The 18,130-nt window shown below is 38.3% G+C and overlaps 1 protein-coding gene across 2 annotated transcripts in view; it reads left to right on the forward strand.

The window, feature by feature from the left end:
* The first annotated feature begins 3,550 nt into the window (after positions 1-3,550).
* VIRMA (vir like m6A methyltransferase associated) overlaps positions 3,551-18,130 on the forward strand; it is a 59,005-nt gene continuing 44,425 nt past the window's right edge. The window contains exons 1-4 of one of the 2 annotated variants that reach the window (XM_014788062.2): positions 3,551-3,660; positions 12,004-12,119; positions 15,902-15,988; positions 17,605-17,653. In XM_014788062.2, coding sequence (XP_014643548.1) covers positions 3,598-3,660; positions 12,004-12,119; positions 15,902-15,988; positions 17,605-17,653 — 315 coding nt within the window. In that variant the 5' untranslated portion in view covers positions 3,551-3,597. The remainder of the gene's footprint in view (positions 3,661-12,003; positions 12,120-15,901; positions 15,989-17,604; positions 17,654-18,130) is intronic. The other variant, XM_004431173.3, reaches the window with a different exon arrangement.

Here is an 18,130-nt window from a genome sequence, read left to right on the forward strand (position 1 = left end):
ATTTTTGTATATTGTATGAGGTAAGGGTCCAACTTCATTCTTTTGCATGTAGATATCCAGTGCCATTTATTGAAGAGATTATTCCTTCCCCATTGAATGGCCTTGGCACCCTTGTTGAAAATCAGTTCACCATATATGTAAAGGTTTATTCTGGACTCTTTTTAATTTTATTTATTTATTTATTATTTTCCCCCCAAGCCCCAGTAGATAGTTGTATGTCATAGCTGCACATCCTTCTAGTTGCTGTATGTGGGACATGGCCTCAGCATGGCCGGAGAAGCGGTGCGTCGGTGCGCGCCCGGGATCCGAACCTGGGCCGCCAGCAGCAGAGCGTGCGCACCCAACTGCTAAGCCACGGGGCCGGCCCTGGACTCTTAATTCTATTGCATTTGTCTATATGTTTATCCTTATGCCATTACCACAGTTTTGATTACTGTAGTTTTGTAGTAAGTTTTGAAAGAAGGAAGTGTGTATCCTCTAAATTTTTTTTTTCAAGATACTTTTGGCTATTTAGGGCCCTTTGCAATTCCATATGAATTTGAGGATCAGATTTTCCATTTCTGGAAAACAAAAAAAGGAGGGGCTGTTAGAATTTTGATAGGGATTGCATTGAATTTGTAGATTTATTTGGGTAATATTGTCATCTTAACAATATTAAGTCTTCCAATCCATGAACGTGGAATGTTTTCCCATTTATTTAAGTCTTCTTTAATTTTTTCAGCAACAATTTGTTTTTCAGTGTATAAGCCTTTCACCTCCATGGTTAAATTTATTCCTAAGGCATTTTATTCTTTTGGATGCTATTGTAACTGTATGTAGGTTTTTGAAAGCCATACCTAGGGGGTCATACGCAAAACAGAGAAACCATGTAAGCAAGGGCACAGTGATGTGAAATACCTCTTGAGGGAGGGAGCCATATCTAGCTGGGAATGGCTGAATCACCTAAGTGGTGTGATAGGGACAAGGCGAAAGAGTGAGCAAGGAGAAGTGAATTTCAAGCCCTACATACTAAGGTGATAGATAGCCAGTCAGGGATTTGAGGCTCTCCCAGAAGTCTGGTTAATACCTTCTCTCTTCTTTGGCCTCCTACATGTCTTTCTGCCTTCTCAATCATAGCTGATGATCTCATTGAGACAATAGAAACTGTCAAAAAGGAATTTCCTCATTTCCCCATTACTAAATCATTACTCCCATTGGCATGTTTACCCATGGACCTCCTTGCCCCTGGTTACCAAGGAGCAGGTATTCTTTCTAGCAAAGGTCACTTTATATTTGGCCACCAGGTACCACCCCTCCCACCTACTCAATACTTTGCTGTTTCAGATTCCCTCGCTCTCTTCATCATAATGTTTCTCTCTCCATTGCTTCATTCCCATCAGTCTACATGCTCTGTTATCACCCATCTTAAAGACACTCTTTCTTGACTCCACGTCCCCCCATTTAACAACCACTTCATTTCTTTGTTCTATGCAACAAAAGTTCTTGAAAGAGTTTATAAAAGTTTTCTTTACTCCTAAATTCTTTTTTTCTCTACTCAATTCTTATTCATCATTTAAAATTTTATTTTTTAATATGTACAGTAATATATGTACATGGAAATAGATTCTCTTTATTTCTGTACCTTTAGCCATCTAGTTCCCCTCCCTGGAGGCAACAACTATTACCAGTTTCTTGCATAATTCTTTCAGAGATAGTCTATAAATTCAAATATACATATAGTATATACATACAACACAAAGAGTGAAACCTAATGTAAACTAAGGCTTTAGTTAATAACAATGTATCACCACTGGTTCATCAATTGTAACAAATGTACCATGTTAATGCAAGATATTCATAATAGGAGAATCCTTGAACAGTGGGAAAAGGGGCTATATGGAAACTCTCTGTACTATCTGCTCAATTTCCCAAAAAACTAAAACTGCTCTAAAAATAGTTTATTATTAAAGGAAAAAAGCTACCTCACACTACTCTTAGGTCAAAAAGAAAATCAAAGCTAAGAAAATCAGACTATGTAAAAAACACCAATAATAAAAGCACTACATTGTGTATTAGTTACAGTTAAAGCAGAACTTAGGGAAATGTTAGTAGACACAAATATATATAGTACTAAATAAGAAATATGAATATAAATAACTTAAGCATCACTATAGAAATTTGAAAAAGAACAGCTATGTACATGTAGACTAAAGAAAGCAGAAAGAAGGAATTAGTAAATTCAAAAGCAGAAACTGAAGAATCAGAAAATAGACAAATTTAGCTAATAGAGGAAACTGAATGGCTGAGGAAGCGGGTAGATGGGACAGTTACTTTAAAAATTTAAAAATTAATTTATTATTAAATATTTCAGACATACTGAAAGGAACAAACAATAACGTAAGGCACACCTGTGAAACCACCACGAACCTAAAGAATAAAATCTTATCAAAGCACTTGAAGCCCCTGTACACTTCTTGGTCACATCTCCCTCCAGTTCACCACTATCTTGAAATTTTAGGGTTTATCACTCCAAGGCATTTCTTTATAATTTTATAACATATATGCCCTTAAAAAGTTATATTATTTTACATTTATATAAATGCCATTTTATACTACATATTCTTCAACCTGTTTGCTTAACCCTTTGCTTAACACGTTAGTAGATACAGCACTAGTTCATTCTTTCTACCTGCTGTATACTATGACATTGCATAAACATACCACAGTTTACTTATTACTTGTTGTTAATGGCAATCAAGTTTACAGCTTTTTTGCAACCATTAATGTTGCCATGAACATTATTGTAGCTGTAGGTATTTCTTTGAGCACACGTACAAGAATTTTCCCAGAAGGGGAGTAGGCACGTATAATTTTACTAGATGATTCTTAACTGCTCTCCCAAGCACCTGCGCCAATTAAGACTACCAAATTGTTCAAGTTGCTCCAATGCTCATCAACAGGGAGAAAAGGAGACTGACTTTTCCCTCTACATTTTTATTGTTCATGGTATTTCACGTCATACAATTTCTCGAATTTTATTTCAATACATCCTCACAATAAGCCTGTGGGTTAGGTATTATGATGCACAAGTCGCATTTTGCAGGAGAAAACAAAAAATCTCTTGGTTTTGAGACAACAGTTTCTTTTTTTCTTTTTTTTTTAAAAAAATTCGTACTTTACAGTCTCGCTCATTGCACCTTTTTCCTGCCAGCCCTAGAAAGGCTGCTTGCTGGCGGGTTCACTAGGCTGGGTATCCAGAGTTGGCAGCGCTCTCCATCTCTCCTCCACCCTCCCCAAAGCCAGCTCTGCACTCTGCCACCGGGAGCCCATCGCGGCTCTATAACGCGGTAGAACGACGGGGTTTGGACCACTGGAGACTCCGTAGTCCCCTGCTTTCCTCTCTTGGCCTCTCTCGGCGCTCTGAGGGCGCCCTCCGCCGCGCTGGAGAAGGCGGGGCCGGCGACATCGGGCAGCACTTCGCGTCAGGATACGCTGAGGCTTGCGGCGCTAGCGCTCTGGCAACCGGAAGTACGGCGGTCTCTGCCTCTCCTGAGCCGCTGTCGCCGAGGTTGGAGGGCTGCCCCGGAAGTCCTCCCCCTGCCCCCGCCCGCGGCAAACATGGCGGTGGACTCGGCGATGGAGCTGCTATTTTTAGATACTTTTAAACACCCGAGCGCTGAGGTAAGGCTTGGGGGCTTGATTCTGACCATGCCTCTCGACTTGGAGACCCTTACAAAACATCGTTAGGCGTGCCTCGGCTTTTCCTCCTGTCGATTGCCGCTTTAATTCCTCCCGTCGATTGCCGCTTTAATTCCTCCCATGCACACCCCCTCCCCCAGCTTGGGTGTGGGCAGTGGGGCTGAGGGAGCGTAGCGGCGGCCTCCTCACTGCCCTGCGGGATCTTAGGCCCCCGCGTCTTTGGTTGACTTGGCTGCTCTGCTTGCTTTGCTCTTTTTTGTTTGTTTGTTCCTGTCAGCTTTGGGCCTTGAAATGGATCATGGTTCTCAGGTTGACCTCAGGTGGTGTTTGGGAGGGGTCTTGGACAGCTTGTGTTTGACAGCAGTGCAAGTGGCCGAGCAGGTCACGACGGCTTCCTGGTCCTAAGTCCCTTCTCCTAGGTCCCTTTTCTAACGGGACTTCTGTTGCACAGATGTGACACTCATTCGGTTTGGGATCGCGGCGTTCTCCAGTTTGTCCTGAAACTTTAATACTTATCTTTTGGCAAGATCGCACACGTTAGAACATGAAATGCTTACACGGAAGTCCTTTGCGTGGAGAATACTTGTTGGGAAGAGGGGCGGATTGAGAGGATTGTAGTCAGACTGCAAAGCACAGTTGTATTGTCTTTTTGAGGGGCGAGGGTGGGGTGTTGGGAGCGCCTCTGAACGTATGACTGACTTTGCTGTATGTCAGTTGAATATAGATAGTTAATTAAAGGTTCCCGAAAGCCGGCCAGAAATGAACATTAACGAAGTCCACAGAGAAATTTAAAAACCCCCAGAATTCACATTTCTGTTTCGATATGTAGACTTAATCAATTTGGAGAACTATTTTTTCTTCCGAGATAGTGATGGTAGTGAGTTGTGGTTGTATCTTAATGCTTTACTTGGCAAAATCAAAAGTTGACAACCTTGGTCTTATAATTATTTTAACGAATGGTTTATAGGTCTGTAAAAATCGAAAGTTTGGAAACGTTAGCGTATCTTACTAATAGTGAATTCATTTGTGGTCTCTCATTTCATGTGGGTCAATTAGCTCTGTTTGTTCAATGACCATACTTTTCTGACCGTAATTCCAGCTAGGCTTTAGAAAACTCACAATGGAGACAGTAGTTGGATAAGAACAAATCTATCATGTGTACAGAAATAGAGAAAAGTTAAAAATGAAAGAAAAAAGGATATGATGAGTTAGGTTAGTAGTAGTCTAGTTTAGAAAAATTGGCATTCATTCACTTATCATATCTTTAAGAATTTAGTATTTCTTCATTCATTCTTAGACATACATTGAGGATGTCCAGAGGATAGAACTAGTAGTAAATACCTTCTTCTGGCAGTGATTGGGGAAGGCTTAGTAGAGATCACGTTTAAATTGAGTCTTGAAAGAGGAGTAGGGGTTTGTGGGGAATATGGAATATTGAGATATTTGTTCTCATGGAGTTTATAACTAAGTATTGGAGATTAGGTCCACAAAATTATAATTCAAGTTAGAATGTGATGAGTATGTAAAGAGACAGAATGAGAATTCCTTGGGGTTTGTCACCTTTATTTCCCAAATGCCCATCAGTGTCTGACATATCGGGACCTCAGTCAATATTTATTTAGCTCCCTTTGGTGGTAAAAGTAAAGGCTATGTGATTTCAGAGGAGGGAGAGATCACTCTTCATTTCAGAGTATCAGGGAAGACTTCATCAAGGCAGTTGGCATATGAACTTGGTCTTGGCTGGAATAGGGTTTGTTCCTCAGTCATAGATAGGAAAGGAGGGCATTCTCCTGGAGTAGTCAGTCCTCTGTAGGCTATGCCGAAAGCAGCAGTGTGAAGTGGCACCTGAAGGGCAGTTTGAAGCCAGATCATGGAGTTCCTTGAATGCTCAGCAAAGGAATGTGGACTTTATCTTACAGGACATGAGTAGGTTTTTCAGCAGGCAAATTATATGATTAGTAAAATACATTAGTTAGATTAATTTATCAGTAATACCTAAAATGGTTCAGAAAAATTAGAGGTAACAAATTAAGAAGATGAGATGTAATGAAAGCTTGAGTTAACGAATGGGCAGTAATCATTGTTAGCATTTATTGAATGCTTATTTTGTGCAAGACACAGTGCTTTGGTAATTTAAATACATTATCTCTAATCCTTCCATCAGTTTTGAAAGATAGTTGTTCTCATTTTATAGGTAAGGAGACTGAGCATGATAGGTTAGGTGACTTTCCTAAAGTGGCATAGCTGGATTAAGACACACCAACACACATTTTCTGGCTCTAAATTTGTGCCATGCTGTGTCCAGTGGGACTAAGTAGGAAGGGATAGGTACAAGATAAATTTTGAATATAGAATTGACAGGATAGCAACTGATGGTGTGAGGAAGAAAGAGTGCAGTCAGCCTTCTGTAACTGGGGGATTGGTTCCAGGACTCCCTGAGGATACCAAAATTCCTGGATGCTCAAGTCCCTGTAGTTGGCCCTCAGTATCCACGGGTTCTGCATCCACGGATTCAACCAACCAACTGCGGTTGGAAAATACCACATATGGTGAGGTATACATTTAGGAGGGGGAATACAAATAAAACAGAAAAAACAAAACCCATTGCCCTTGCTTTCAAAGGAATTTGTAAACCGATGGGGAAGACAGACATTTATTCAGTTTTCACAAGGAGAATACTGAAAGGGTTTGAGTGGTGCTAAATGAATTACAAATTGTGATTGTGGTTTGTATGCCTCTTTTTTAAAAATAAAAAAATAACTATGTTATTTTAGTAAATTTCAATTTCTTTATAGAAAAATTAGAAAATACAGAAAAGCAAAGGCTTTCATAGTCCCACCTTTCTTAGTCCCAGCTATCATTGACAGCTTTCCTTAATTTTTTCCCAAATCCTCCCAAATATATATAAATATATATATATGTGTATATATATATACGCTTAAATGTATACACTCACCACTCACATTAATGTACCAATACTGTAATACTGTTTTGTGGTTTCTTTTCTCACTTAGCAATGTGTTGTGCATCTTTATCAATCCAGAAATACACCTATATAACGTTTTAAAAGTAAGCCTCATTTTTAAACGTTATCTCTTTCTTTGACTAGGTAATACATGTATGAGGTACAAATTCAAAAGTTACAAAAGGGTACAGTAAAAAGTAAGTCTTTCATCTCTGTCCCTAAGCCTCTTGTTTCCGTCCCTAGATATTCTGTATAATATCTTTTTTATTGGCTGCATAATATTTCTTTAAGTGGTAATGTTATTGTATATTAAATTCTCATACTTTTAGGCTTCTGTCTTTTTACTATGATGTGATAGTCTTAAATTTATTTATTTATTTATCGTGTGTGTGTGTGTGTGTGTGTGTGTGTGTGTAAGGAAGATCAGCCTTGAGCTAACATCCGTGCCAATCCTCCTCTTTTTGCTGAGAAAGACTGGCCCTGGGCTAACATCTGTGCCCATCTTCCTCCACTTTATATGGAACACTGCCACAGCGTGACCTGACAAGCGGTGTGTCAGTGCATGACCAGGATCCGAACCCCGGCCGCCAGCAGCGGAGTGTGTGCACTTAACCGCTATGCCACGGGGCCAGCCCCTGTGATGTGATATTCTTGAAGCTAAATTATTTTATACGTCTTTATTTCTTTCTTTCAAGAGTGGAATTACTGGGTTAAAATACAGTCTTAAGAGAGTGATTAATGCTAGAAAGTCCTACTTCATTTTAGGGTTTTTTTCAAGAAACCAGTTTGGAACTCATCTGAACAGAAGTGATAATAGAAGTGGTAGGAATAGATGAGATAGCCTTAGTTTACCCTTAGGAGAGGGTAAAAAGAGAAGGGAAAATAGTTGCAGGGATAGAAGAGTAAGGAGGGGAAGACAGCTATACTGTGATCTTTAAACACACAATGAGTCCCTGCAAAGATAAATGTGGCTCAGAGTTTTGGAATCTGAGCAGTCTGTTCTTCACATTCCTGTTACCTCCCTAATCATAAACCTTCCATGATTTCCTATTGGCAACCTGTCTTCCTAGTTTTATGTATTCCTCTAGATATTTTAAGCCCCTACTTCATTGTAATATTTTTTTAACTCTGAAAACACAATTCAATCAACTCTTATTAAGCACCTATTAAAAGTCTTAGATTCATTAAATGAATATGCTAGGCACTATGAATATAATAGTAAACTGAGACTTGGGTCTTGTCTTCTTGAAACACCACTCTAATGGGAGAGATAAAGGAGGCAATTACAGTTTAGTTTGATAAGAGCTTGTGGATACACAAGGGAGAAGCACCTATCTAGACTTGATCTGGCTCAGCTTTCAAGAGAAAGTTGCTGTCTGAAAGGAGTTGGGACAGAGGAGTGTGGGAGGGTTCTGAGCCGAGATAAAAGCATGAGTGAGGGCATGAAGATGAGAAAGAGGGTTGTATTTTGGGGCTATAAATTTGGAGTGATAAGAAGAGGCCTTTCTTGTTTATAAGACCAAGAAATTTGGCCTGGGGACAGTGAGGAGCAGGGGAGTGATACATTTACATTCTAGAAAGACCACACTGCAATAGGAGAATGAGTTGGAGGGACGCAAGAAAGAAGCACAAAACCAGTTAGGATCCTATAGCTGTAATCTAGATTACAGTGCATAGTGTCTAGAACTAGAGTGACAGTAGGAACGGAGGGAAATACACAGATTTGAGAGCTATTTAGAGGTTTAATTAATAGGACTTGATGTTCGGATGAATGAATGATTTAGGTGAGAGAGAATGAGAAAGAAGCCAGGGGTGAAAGTGGTTTATGTCTTGGCTATTGTGTGGATGGTGGTGCTGTCAGTGATACAGGAGAGTTCGGTTTTGGACTTGTTGAGTTTGTGGTGCCAGAGGAACGTCAAGTGAAGATGTCAAGTTGGCAGTTGGATATAGGTGGTCTGGGGCTCAGGAGAGAGGTCCTGTATGGAGACAGATTTGGAATTGACTTCTGGCAGTGGATGGAAGTCTTATTTCTTGTTATTCTATTGATTGTGTTTAGCTACTCTGCTCTACTTCACCCCCTCGTTTTGCCCTCTAGCCATGGTGAGCTATGCTTCCAGTTTCTTGAACCTTCCAAGTTCTTGTTTGTATTCCTTTTGTGCGTGCTTTTCTCTTTGCGTGGAAAGCTCTTCCTTCTTTTCCACTGATTCTTGTTTTCCTTGAAGACTTACTTAGCTCAGGTGCTACTTCTTTTGGGAAACCTTGCCTGACAATCCTCTTTTCCCCCACAAATGTTTGCTCATAACCTGAGTTACGTGAGTACCTGTCTGAATTTTCAGTTTCCTGTGTGAGTCTGTATCATAGCAATTTATGTATTTGTCTACCACAATAGATTGTTCCTTAATGCCAGAGATTATGTCTTGTCTTTGTATCCTCAGGACCTAGCATACCTTGGAACATTATAGATATTTAATAAATGTTTAGAAGTAAATATTGAATAAAAGTGGTAGCAACTAATACAGAAATTCTTCTACTTACAAATAAAATAGATTTTGAAAGGCTGTTTGTAAAACCTTAAGTTTATTTTTTTTAGGCCCACAGTGGCTATATCCTAACTACTGCTAATATCATTTATTAATTAGGACAGGGCGTGGTAGAGGAGGATGGAATTGATAAACTTTTGTTCTAAGCTTTGTTTGTAAATATTAATGAGAGTTTATAACCATGTGAGCAAAGGAACTTCTTTTTTTTTTTTTTAAAGATTTTATTTATTTATTTATTTTTTCCCCCAAAGCCCCAGTAGATAGTTGTATGTCATAGCTGCACATCCCTCTAGTTGCTGTATGTGGGACGCGGCCTCAGCATGGCCGGAGAAGCTGCGCGTCGATGTGCACCCGGGATCCGAACCCAGGCCGCCAGCAGCGGAGCGCGTGCACTTAACCACTAAGCCACGGGGCCGGCCCAGAACTTCTTTTTTTTGAGCCTTTATTTATTTCTGAGGAAGATTGGCCCTGTGCTAACATCTGTTGCCAATTTTCCTCTTTTTCTTTTTTCTCCCCAAAGCCCCAGTACCTAGTTGTGTATTATAGTTGTAAAGTTGTAACTCTTCTATGTGGGACGCCGCCTCAGCATGACTTGATGAGCCATGCATAGGTCCGCGCCCAGGATCCGAGCCAGTGAACTCAGGGCCGCCGAAGCGGAACGATTGGACTTAACTGCTACGCCACCGGTCTGGCCCAGGAACTTCTGTGTAGTAGACTTGTTAAGTAGAGGAGTTCCTTATAGGAAGGAAACATAGCACTGAAGTTTGAGGCAAAATGCATATTTCTTTCATATAAATCTACTGTAGTATTTGTTGAATACCTACAGTATATTTGTAATAATTAGGACGTTCAGCTAACGTCACAAAAGTCACAATAACAGTGGGTTAGATAAAATTGGGTTTTCTCTCTCAATAATCTGGTTGTAAATATTCTAGGGCTAGTATAACAGCTCCACAATGTCAGGGACCCAGGTTCTTCTGTAATTGTCTGCCACATTTTAGGAAAGACTAAATTGAACAGTCTTTTGATCTGTTGATATGCTTGATATTCTTTGCAGCTTTATGAGAGACTCAAGACTCAGGTCTTTCTAGATGCAAATAATGTGAACCATTCTTCTAGTTATGAACTTTGGCCACTAGGTAATGATGGTTGGCTGAACCTCTAGGAAAAGTTGATGTAAAATAGCCCAAAAACAGTGTGAAAAATTTCTTTTTAAATTCTTGATCATAAGAGCTACATTTGTCTGATCCTGTGTCAAATGATACATAGAAATAAGTGTACACTAAATTTATGCTATCCATTTCTTTTATTATGATAAACTCTTAGTTTGTGGATTTTTTTTCTTTTTTAAATTTCAAGGAGGGTTTACCTCAACTGTTCAGTACCTAAATGGCCTCCCTTGATCTCTTGATGTTAGTTGGTGTGTAAGTTTAGTAAATTAAGCTAATTTAAGTACAGATCCGCAATCCCTTATCTGTAATTCGGACATTCAAAAATGGCAGAAAAATCTGCCCGGAATTCATTTGGCCATGCAATCTGATCTGAATTGACAAGATACTAGTTACAATCTTTATTTAGTGTGCATGTTTGTATATGCAGCTGCAGAAGTATTAATGTTTTGATTACAAGGTACTGCCCCAGAAGCCGCTGGGGGTGTTAAGTTAGTATGCAGTATTTGTATCATATTACCTTTCCAAAAATCTAAAAAGTCAGGATTCTGAAAGGCATCTGGCTCCAGAGGTTTCCAATAAGGGATTGTAGGTCTGTATTGACCTAAGCAAAACATCAGCAGGGAGGCACATAGGCTGCAGAAAATGTTATTATACAAATGGAGAGCTATAACTAGATATATTTTGTCATCAGCTGTTTTTAATTTATTTTTTTTTTTTTTTTTTTTTTTTTTGGTGAGGAAGATCAGCCCTGAGCTAACATCCATGCCATTCCTCCTCTCTTTGCTGAGGAAGACCGGCTCTGAGCTAACATCTATTGCCAATCCTCCTCCTTTTTCTCCCCAAAGCCCCAGTAGATAGTTGTGTCATAGTTGCACATCCTTCTAGTTGCTCTATGTGGGATGCGGCCTCAGCATGGCTGGACAAGCATTGCGTCGGTGCGCGCCAGGGATCCGAACCCTGGCCGCCAAGAGTGGAGCGCGAGCACTCAACTGCTAAGCCACAGGCCGGCCCCAATCATCAGCTGTTTTTAAAATAGTGATTTAGGGCCGGCCCCATGGCTTAGCGGTTAAGTGCGCGCGCTCCGCTGCTGGCGGCCCTGGTTCGGATCCCGGGCACGCACCAATGCACCGCTTCTCCGGCTATGCTGAGGCTGCGTCCCACATACAGCAACTAGAAGGATGTGCAACTATGACATACAACTATCTACTGGGGCTTTGGGGGGAAAAAAATAAATAAATAAAAATCTTTAAAATAGTGATTTAGGGGCCGGCCCCGTGGCTGAGCGGTTAAGTGCGCGCTCTCTGCTGCTGGCGGTCCGGGTTCGGATCCCAGGCGCGCACTGATGCACCGCTTCTCTGGCCATGCTGAGGCTGCATCCCACATACAGCAGCTAGAAGGAGGTGCAGCTGTGACATACAACTATCTACTGGGGCTTTGTGGGAATAAAGAAAAAATAAATAAATTAATTAATTAATTAAAATAGTGATTTATACAGCATTGTAAATAATATAATAGCACTGTTTTAGTGATATGGAGTTTAAGATTATTTGTGACATTCTGAATGAAACAAATTGAAGGTGAGTAAATTTTGAATAGACAAAGTGTTTTGCTTACACTATGTTCCTTTCCCGCCCTTTTTTTTTAAAAGCAAAGTTCTCATATAGATGTGGTTCGTTTTCCATGTGTGGTTTACATCAATGAAGTCCGAGTCATACCCCCAGGAGTAAGAGCCCATAGCAGCCTGCCTGACAACAGAGCATATGGGTAAGTCAACTTTCTTTTTAAAAGTATTTTTGACTAAAGATTGTCCTAGAAATATATTCTTAAATGCAAAATTTTAAGATATTTTGTAAGTAAAAAAAAAAAAAAGCCTAAAACTTTATTCACTTATGGTTATGTTATGTTGCATTGTAGTTGACTCTAGGTTTTCTGTATAATCCATATATCATTTTAAACTTGAAAAGAGTAGTTATTTGACCTAAGTACTAAATTAAATTTTTCTTTCTTCATTCTTTTCTTTTAAAAATGAGTGGAAATAGGTTTATATTTTCCAGAATATTCTCACGTGGCACAATCTAGTAGATGAAGTATTTTTAACCTTTTTCCTTGAAAATAAGAATTAGTGTGAATATTCATAAATATATATTTTATTGTTATTACATTTTTATTATATTATTTTATAGTATCAGTTTTCATGACTTGATGATCTTCTTAGCCTGATACATGTATCTTTTTATAAATATGTAGCTTCACATGAGCCGTTAGTTATATGTAGCAAGTAGTTATGTGATGCTTTTTCTTTCTTAGGCTCTGTGGGAAATAAACAAACTGTAAGACATGGTCCCTGACATAGAGTTGTTGATAACTTTAACAACTGACATAAAATGGAGGAATCTGATCTTTGTTGTATCATGAGTAATCATCTTCTTCATCTGATTTTAATTACATGAATTGGAGATATAAGCTAAATTTTGGTTGTGGAAACATGAGTATATATAATAAATCTATGTGAATTTTTAGCTTATAGCTTAGGTATTAATCTTATGTTATCAATACCACATTTCATTACGTGCATGCTAGGGTAACTCAATTTCTATTACATGAAAGAGTTAAACCAGCTCTTTAGTGGTGAGTGTTATGGTACAGAGTCAAAGTTAAGGGCTCATTTCTTCATAATTGTGAAAAGTAGTTGGTTACTTGTAGAAGTAGCTATAAAATCTTCAGGTGGTTTCAGGTTGTTCAGACGTAAAACAAATACAAAACAAAGCAATAAGAGTATTTAATTAATGTTTATAATGAGAGATCACTATAATTGACTTCATATCTTCTTTTCCATGTTTAAGGAAATAAAAACTCATGTTTTCCTATAATTTCTTCCTACTTTTCTATAAAGAAAAAAGTGTATAGAATGGGAAAGATGGAGTAATGGTAGTGTATGCAGCAGTCTTCTCTAATTGTACTGCTTTTGGTCAAGAAAGGTCTATTAGTTTTCTATTGCGGCATAACAAATTACAGCAAATTTAGCAGCCTAAAACACTAAACATTTATCTCACACTATTTCTGAGGGTCAGGAACCTGGGAGCAGCTTAGCTGGCTCAAGTTCCCTCATGAGGTTATAGTCAAGATATAGGCCCGGACTCCAGTCTCAAGATTTGCCTGGGGCTGGAGAATTTGCTTAGAAGCTTGCACACATGGCTCTTGGCAGGAGACTTTAGTTCCTTGCCAGGAGATTCTCTCTCTGGGGCTGCGCATGTCACAACATGGATTTCTCCAAGAGTGAGAGAGCATGCCTTCAGGAAGGAAGCCACAGTCAGTGTGTTTTGTAACTTAATATCAGAAGTGAAATACTATCATTTTTCCTATATTTTGGTTACATATTCTACTGGTACAGTGTGGGAGCTACACCAGGGTGTGAAAATCAGGAAGCAGGGGTCTTATGGCCATTTTGTAGGCTGGCTACCACAGTGGGCAAAATGGATCTCTGCCATTAGCTGCAGTGGGTAAGAGTATTTGTTACATTTTCCCTCTTCTTATCTCTCTCCTTTTTCTGGGGGTGAATGGCTGTTCATGTTTTAATAATTCCAAATATGAAATTATCAGAAAGAACTTTATACACAACATATTATAAAATAGTAAAATAACATATTAATTCATTAATAGAAATGTAAGATGTTAGGAAGCCTGAAACCTCAAGGTTCAAAGTAATATTAGTGATCAAATGATATTTGTGCAGCATACTTACAGTAATGTTTTTCTCATTATAAAGTTCAGAACTGTATAGGTAAAATTAAAATCCCTGTAATCTCTCCATCCTGAGAGACACTTTTTTTTTTTTCTTGAGGAAGATCGGCCCTGAGCTAACATCTGCCAATCCTCCTCTTTTCACTGAGGAAGACTGGCCCTGGGCTAACATCCATGCCCATCTTCCTCCACTTTATGTGGGACACCGCCACAGCATGGCTTGACAAGCGGTGCATCGGTGCGCGCCTGGGATCCAAACCGGTGAACTCCGGGCCACCGCAGCGGAGCACGCGCACTTAACCGCTTGCGCCACCAGGCTGGCCACCCTGAGAGACTCTTAACATTCGATGCATTGTGTTTTTTAATGTATATGTATGTGTTTGTATATATGTAAATGTGGTATCTTATGTGAGATTAGCTTTTAGAGTTAACAAGTTTTAAGATGAAACACTGATGCAGTCAAATCACCATTGATTCTTTACATCCCTTTTCAGTGACCAGGACCTGCATCTTTGGTGCCACAAAACTAAAGAATTTGCATTTCAACCCTTTTTCCTTTCCTTGAGATATTGGAGGCCAGGGTCTAGTTTGAAGAGGAAGGATAGGAGGGAGAGACTAGAGTTGTTGAGCACATATAGTTGAATTTGGGTAAGGTAAATGTATGATGCTACTCTGACCCCACTGTATACTATTATGTTTATTCCTTTATTTCATTTAACATTATCTCAGGAGTACTTTCACATCGTTCAATTTTGTTTGAAAATATGGTTTCTAATGGCTGCATAATCTGACAAATGACTGTACGGTAATTTATTTCGCTAGTTCTTTATGTGGGGACTGTTAGATGGTTTTTAGTTTTCAAATTACATGTCATAGTATAATGAACATCCTCTTGAAAAAAATCTTTGTTTGCCTATCAGTGTTTCCATAGAAACACTTCCTAGAAAAATATATTTCTGCATCAAATGGTGTGAACATTTTCTCAGTCTCCTGAATTTTATTGTCATGTTGCCCTTCAGAATGATTGCACCTGTTTGTACTTCTACCAGAAGTGCACAAGGGAACCTCTTTGGTAGTACTCTGGGCGTTACACTTTTTACCATTTGAACTTTTTGTAAATAAACAACAAAGCATGCAGTGTTTAATATCAAGGTTTTAGTTGAGCCTAAGAAATTTCAGCCAAGGGTGAAATATATATCAAGTGTAGCAAGATTTCATTCTAATGCAAATTAAATAGGCTTTAATCTTAACTATGTAAATCTACAAAAATATTTATGTAAATTGCTGCTATACAAATTTCAATTTAGGCTTTAAGTCACAATTTAGGACTCTGATGCTAAAATTCTTATTATAGTTTTGTATTAGTGTGGATTAAGTTGAAATCAAATTGTAACATACAGCTTGAAGTTAATTAACTCCTGATTCTTTTTGCTAATGAAAAGGAGTAATGATATAAAGAATTATAAAATTAGATCACAATTAATTAGCATTTTCCTTTAAAATACGTTAAAAATTTTAAATATTTAGGTGTTTTAGAATGGTCCAAGTAGCAGACAAAAGAGACTAGATGATTAAAATTTTATTTGCAATAATACTCAAAGTGAATAGTTTGCTTCTTGAGAATTGGATTTAAATAAAATTACAGAAAATATTACAATTAACTGTATATTTTTGTTATTTAAATCTTAGGAATATTATATCTTAACGCTAGAATTGCTCTTAAATTTGTACTTACTTTGTTTTTTGTTTTAATTTAGGAACTGAGTATTGCAAAGGCTGACGTTTCAACTTTGTTTCATTCACAGGGAGACATCTCCGCACACATTTCAATTAGACTTATTCTTTAACAATGTAAGCAAACCAAGTGCCCCAGTTTTCGATAGGTTGGGAAGGTATGTACCTACTAGGTAATTACACCAGAAACTCATCAGTTAGTCAGCAAAACCTTTTTATTCTTTAGATAGAAGAAAAGGATATATATGGTGGTAGATCCAAGAACTCAGGGTTTAATTTTATCAGTTGGCAATATTAAAGAAATGTCAGGCTCCTAAGAAGTTAAGTTTATTTACAAAATAAAAAAAATTTTTTTTTTGAGGAAGATCAGCCATGAGCTAACATCTAATTCCAATCCCCCCCCTTTTTTTTTCTGAGGAAGATTGGCCCTGAGCTAACATCCGTGCCCATCTTCCTCTACTTTATATGGGATGCCTTCATAGCATGGCTTGATAAGCCGTGCCTCGGTGCGTGCCCAGGATCAGAAACTGTGAACCCCGGGCCACTGAAGCAGAGCGCGTGCTCTTAACCACTTGTGCCACCGGGCCGGCCCCTACCAAAAATAAAATTTTAAATGTATGAAACATTAGCCATCTTTTGTTTGCTTTTTATTGATGTATGCATTTCTTACACATATCACATCATTTGATAATAACCTTCTAATTTAGAAAATATTGCTTTTTGATTCTTAAAAAAAGTATATAAACACATTGAGAGCTAATATTTTGTCTGTGTCTTTTACGTCACAGTACTGCATAGCATAATCACATTTTGTAAAATGAGAATTTTGTTAATAGATACTTCCTTTTTGAGATTATTTAATACATGCTAGGTGTTATTAAAACTAGCTCTTTTGACATCTGCAAGATAATTGACCATTAAATGGGTTTACTTAGAACTTATTTATAAGATAAAAAAGTTTTAAAGGCAGCTTAGAAATGGAAAAATTTTTATCCCTGTCAGGAAGTAACAGTTTTTTAGACTTGTTCTTTTATTGATCTTTCATTCGTTTATTATTAAATTATATTGATAATTTAACCTTTTTTTAAGTAAAGGGAACCAAGATAATCTGAAGCAGCTAATTTTTAAGATTATAGAATGTTTTTCTGATGTCAGTACCTGCTTGAGAAAAATAGGTGCTTTTCTTTAATTTTAGTCCCAATATACATTTTTGGAAGACTATGATGCAGTAGTTTTTTTTTTTTTTTGTGAGGAGATCAGCCATGTGCTAACATCTGCCAATCCTCCTCTTTTTTTACTGAGGAAGACTGGCCCTGGGCTAACATCCGTGCCCATCTTCCTCCACTTTATATGGGACGTCGCCACAGCATGGCTTGCTAAGCAGTGCGTCAGTGCAGGCCCGGGATCCGAACCGGCAAACCCCGGGCCACCGCAGGGGAGCGCATGCACTTAACCGCTTGCGCCACGAGGGTGGCCCTGCAATAGTTCTTTACTTTGGCTGTACATTAGAATTACCAAGGGTGCTTTTTAAGAAATACTGATACCTACATACACCCCAAACCAATTAAATCAGAATCTCTGGGGGGTTTGTTTTATATTTTTTCTTGATAACATTTTTTGGGGGAGTAAATTAAACCCAAACTTTATGGTTTGTTAAATCAAAACAAAAATTTAGCGTTTCATTTTATTAAAATATATGAATTTAGAAAGACTTCTTCGTGAACTGTGATGTTCGGTGTTTGAGCCTATATATTTATTCCTACTCTTTTGGCAGCCTGGAATATGATGAGAATACTTCCATCATCTTTAGACCCAACTCAAAGGTAATTGCGGAAGTCAGTTTTCAACTTGTTACTACTGTTTGTTTTCACCTCCATTCAGTTTTTGATCCAAATAAACCAATGGTGCAGAATGTCAGCTTATTTGGTTCTGGTGCTGCAGGTTATCATCATTTCTTGTCTGATTCCTCTTCTATCCAGAAACTGTTTTAAAAGGGAGCAAAGACATTGTAATGTCATTCTCTGCCTATAAAGTTCTTTCTTCCCCTAATTTTTATACATGAGTCGGGGAGAGGCCAGCGTCTGTGCTTTCCCTTCTTTCATTTATGTGGGCAAGTTCAGAAGATGACAGGCAGGTAAATTGTTATTAGACATCATTGAGCCTTAATTAAAATTTCTTAAAAAATACCTATTTCATATTTCTTCTTTTCATATCAAAAGTATGCCTTTTTTCTTGATATACCAAATGCTATTCTAGAACCATCTAGAAAATCTGAATCATGGAATATCTGAAATGCAAAA

This window comes from Ceratotherium simum, chromosome 23 (genome assembly GCF_057802395.1).
Source record: "Ceratotherium simum simum isolate JZ-2026a chromosome 23, ASM5780239v1, whole genome shotgun sequence".
NCBI lineage: Eukaryota > Metazoa > Chordata > Mammalia > Perissodactyla > Rhinocerotidae > Ceratotherium > Ceratotherium simum.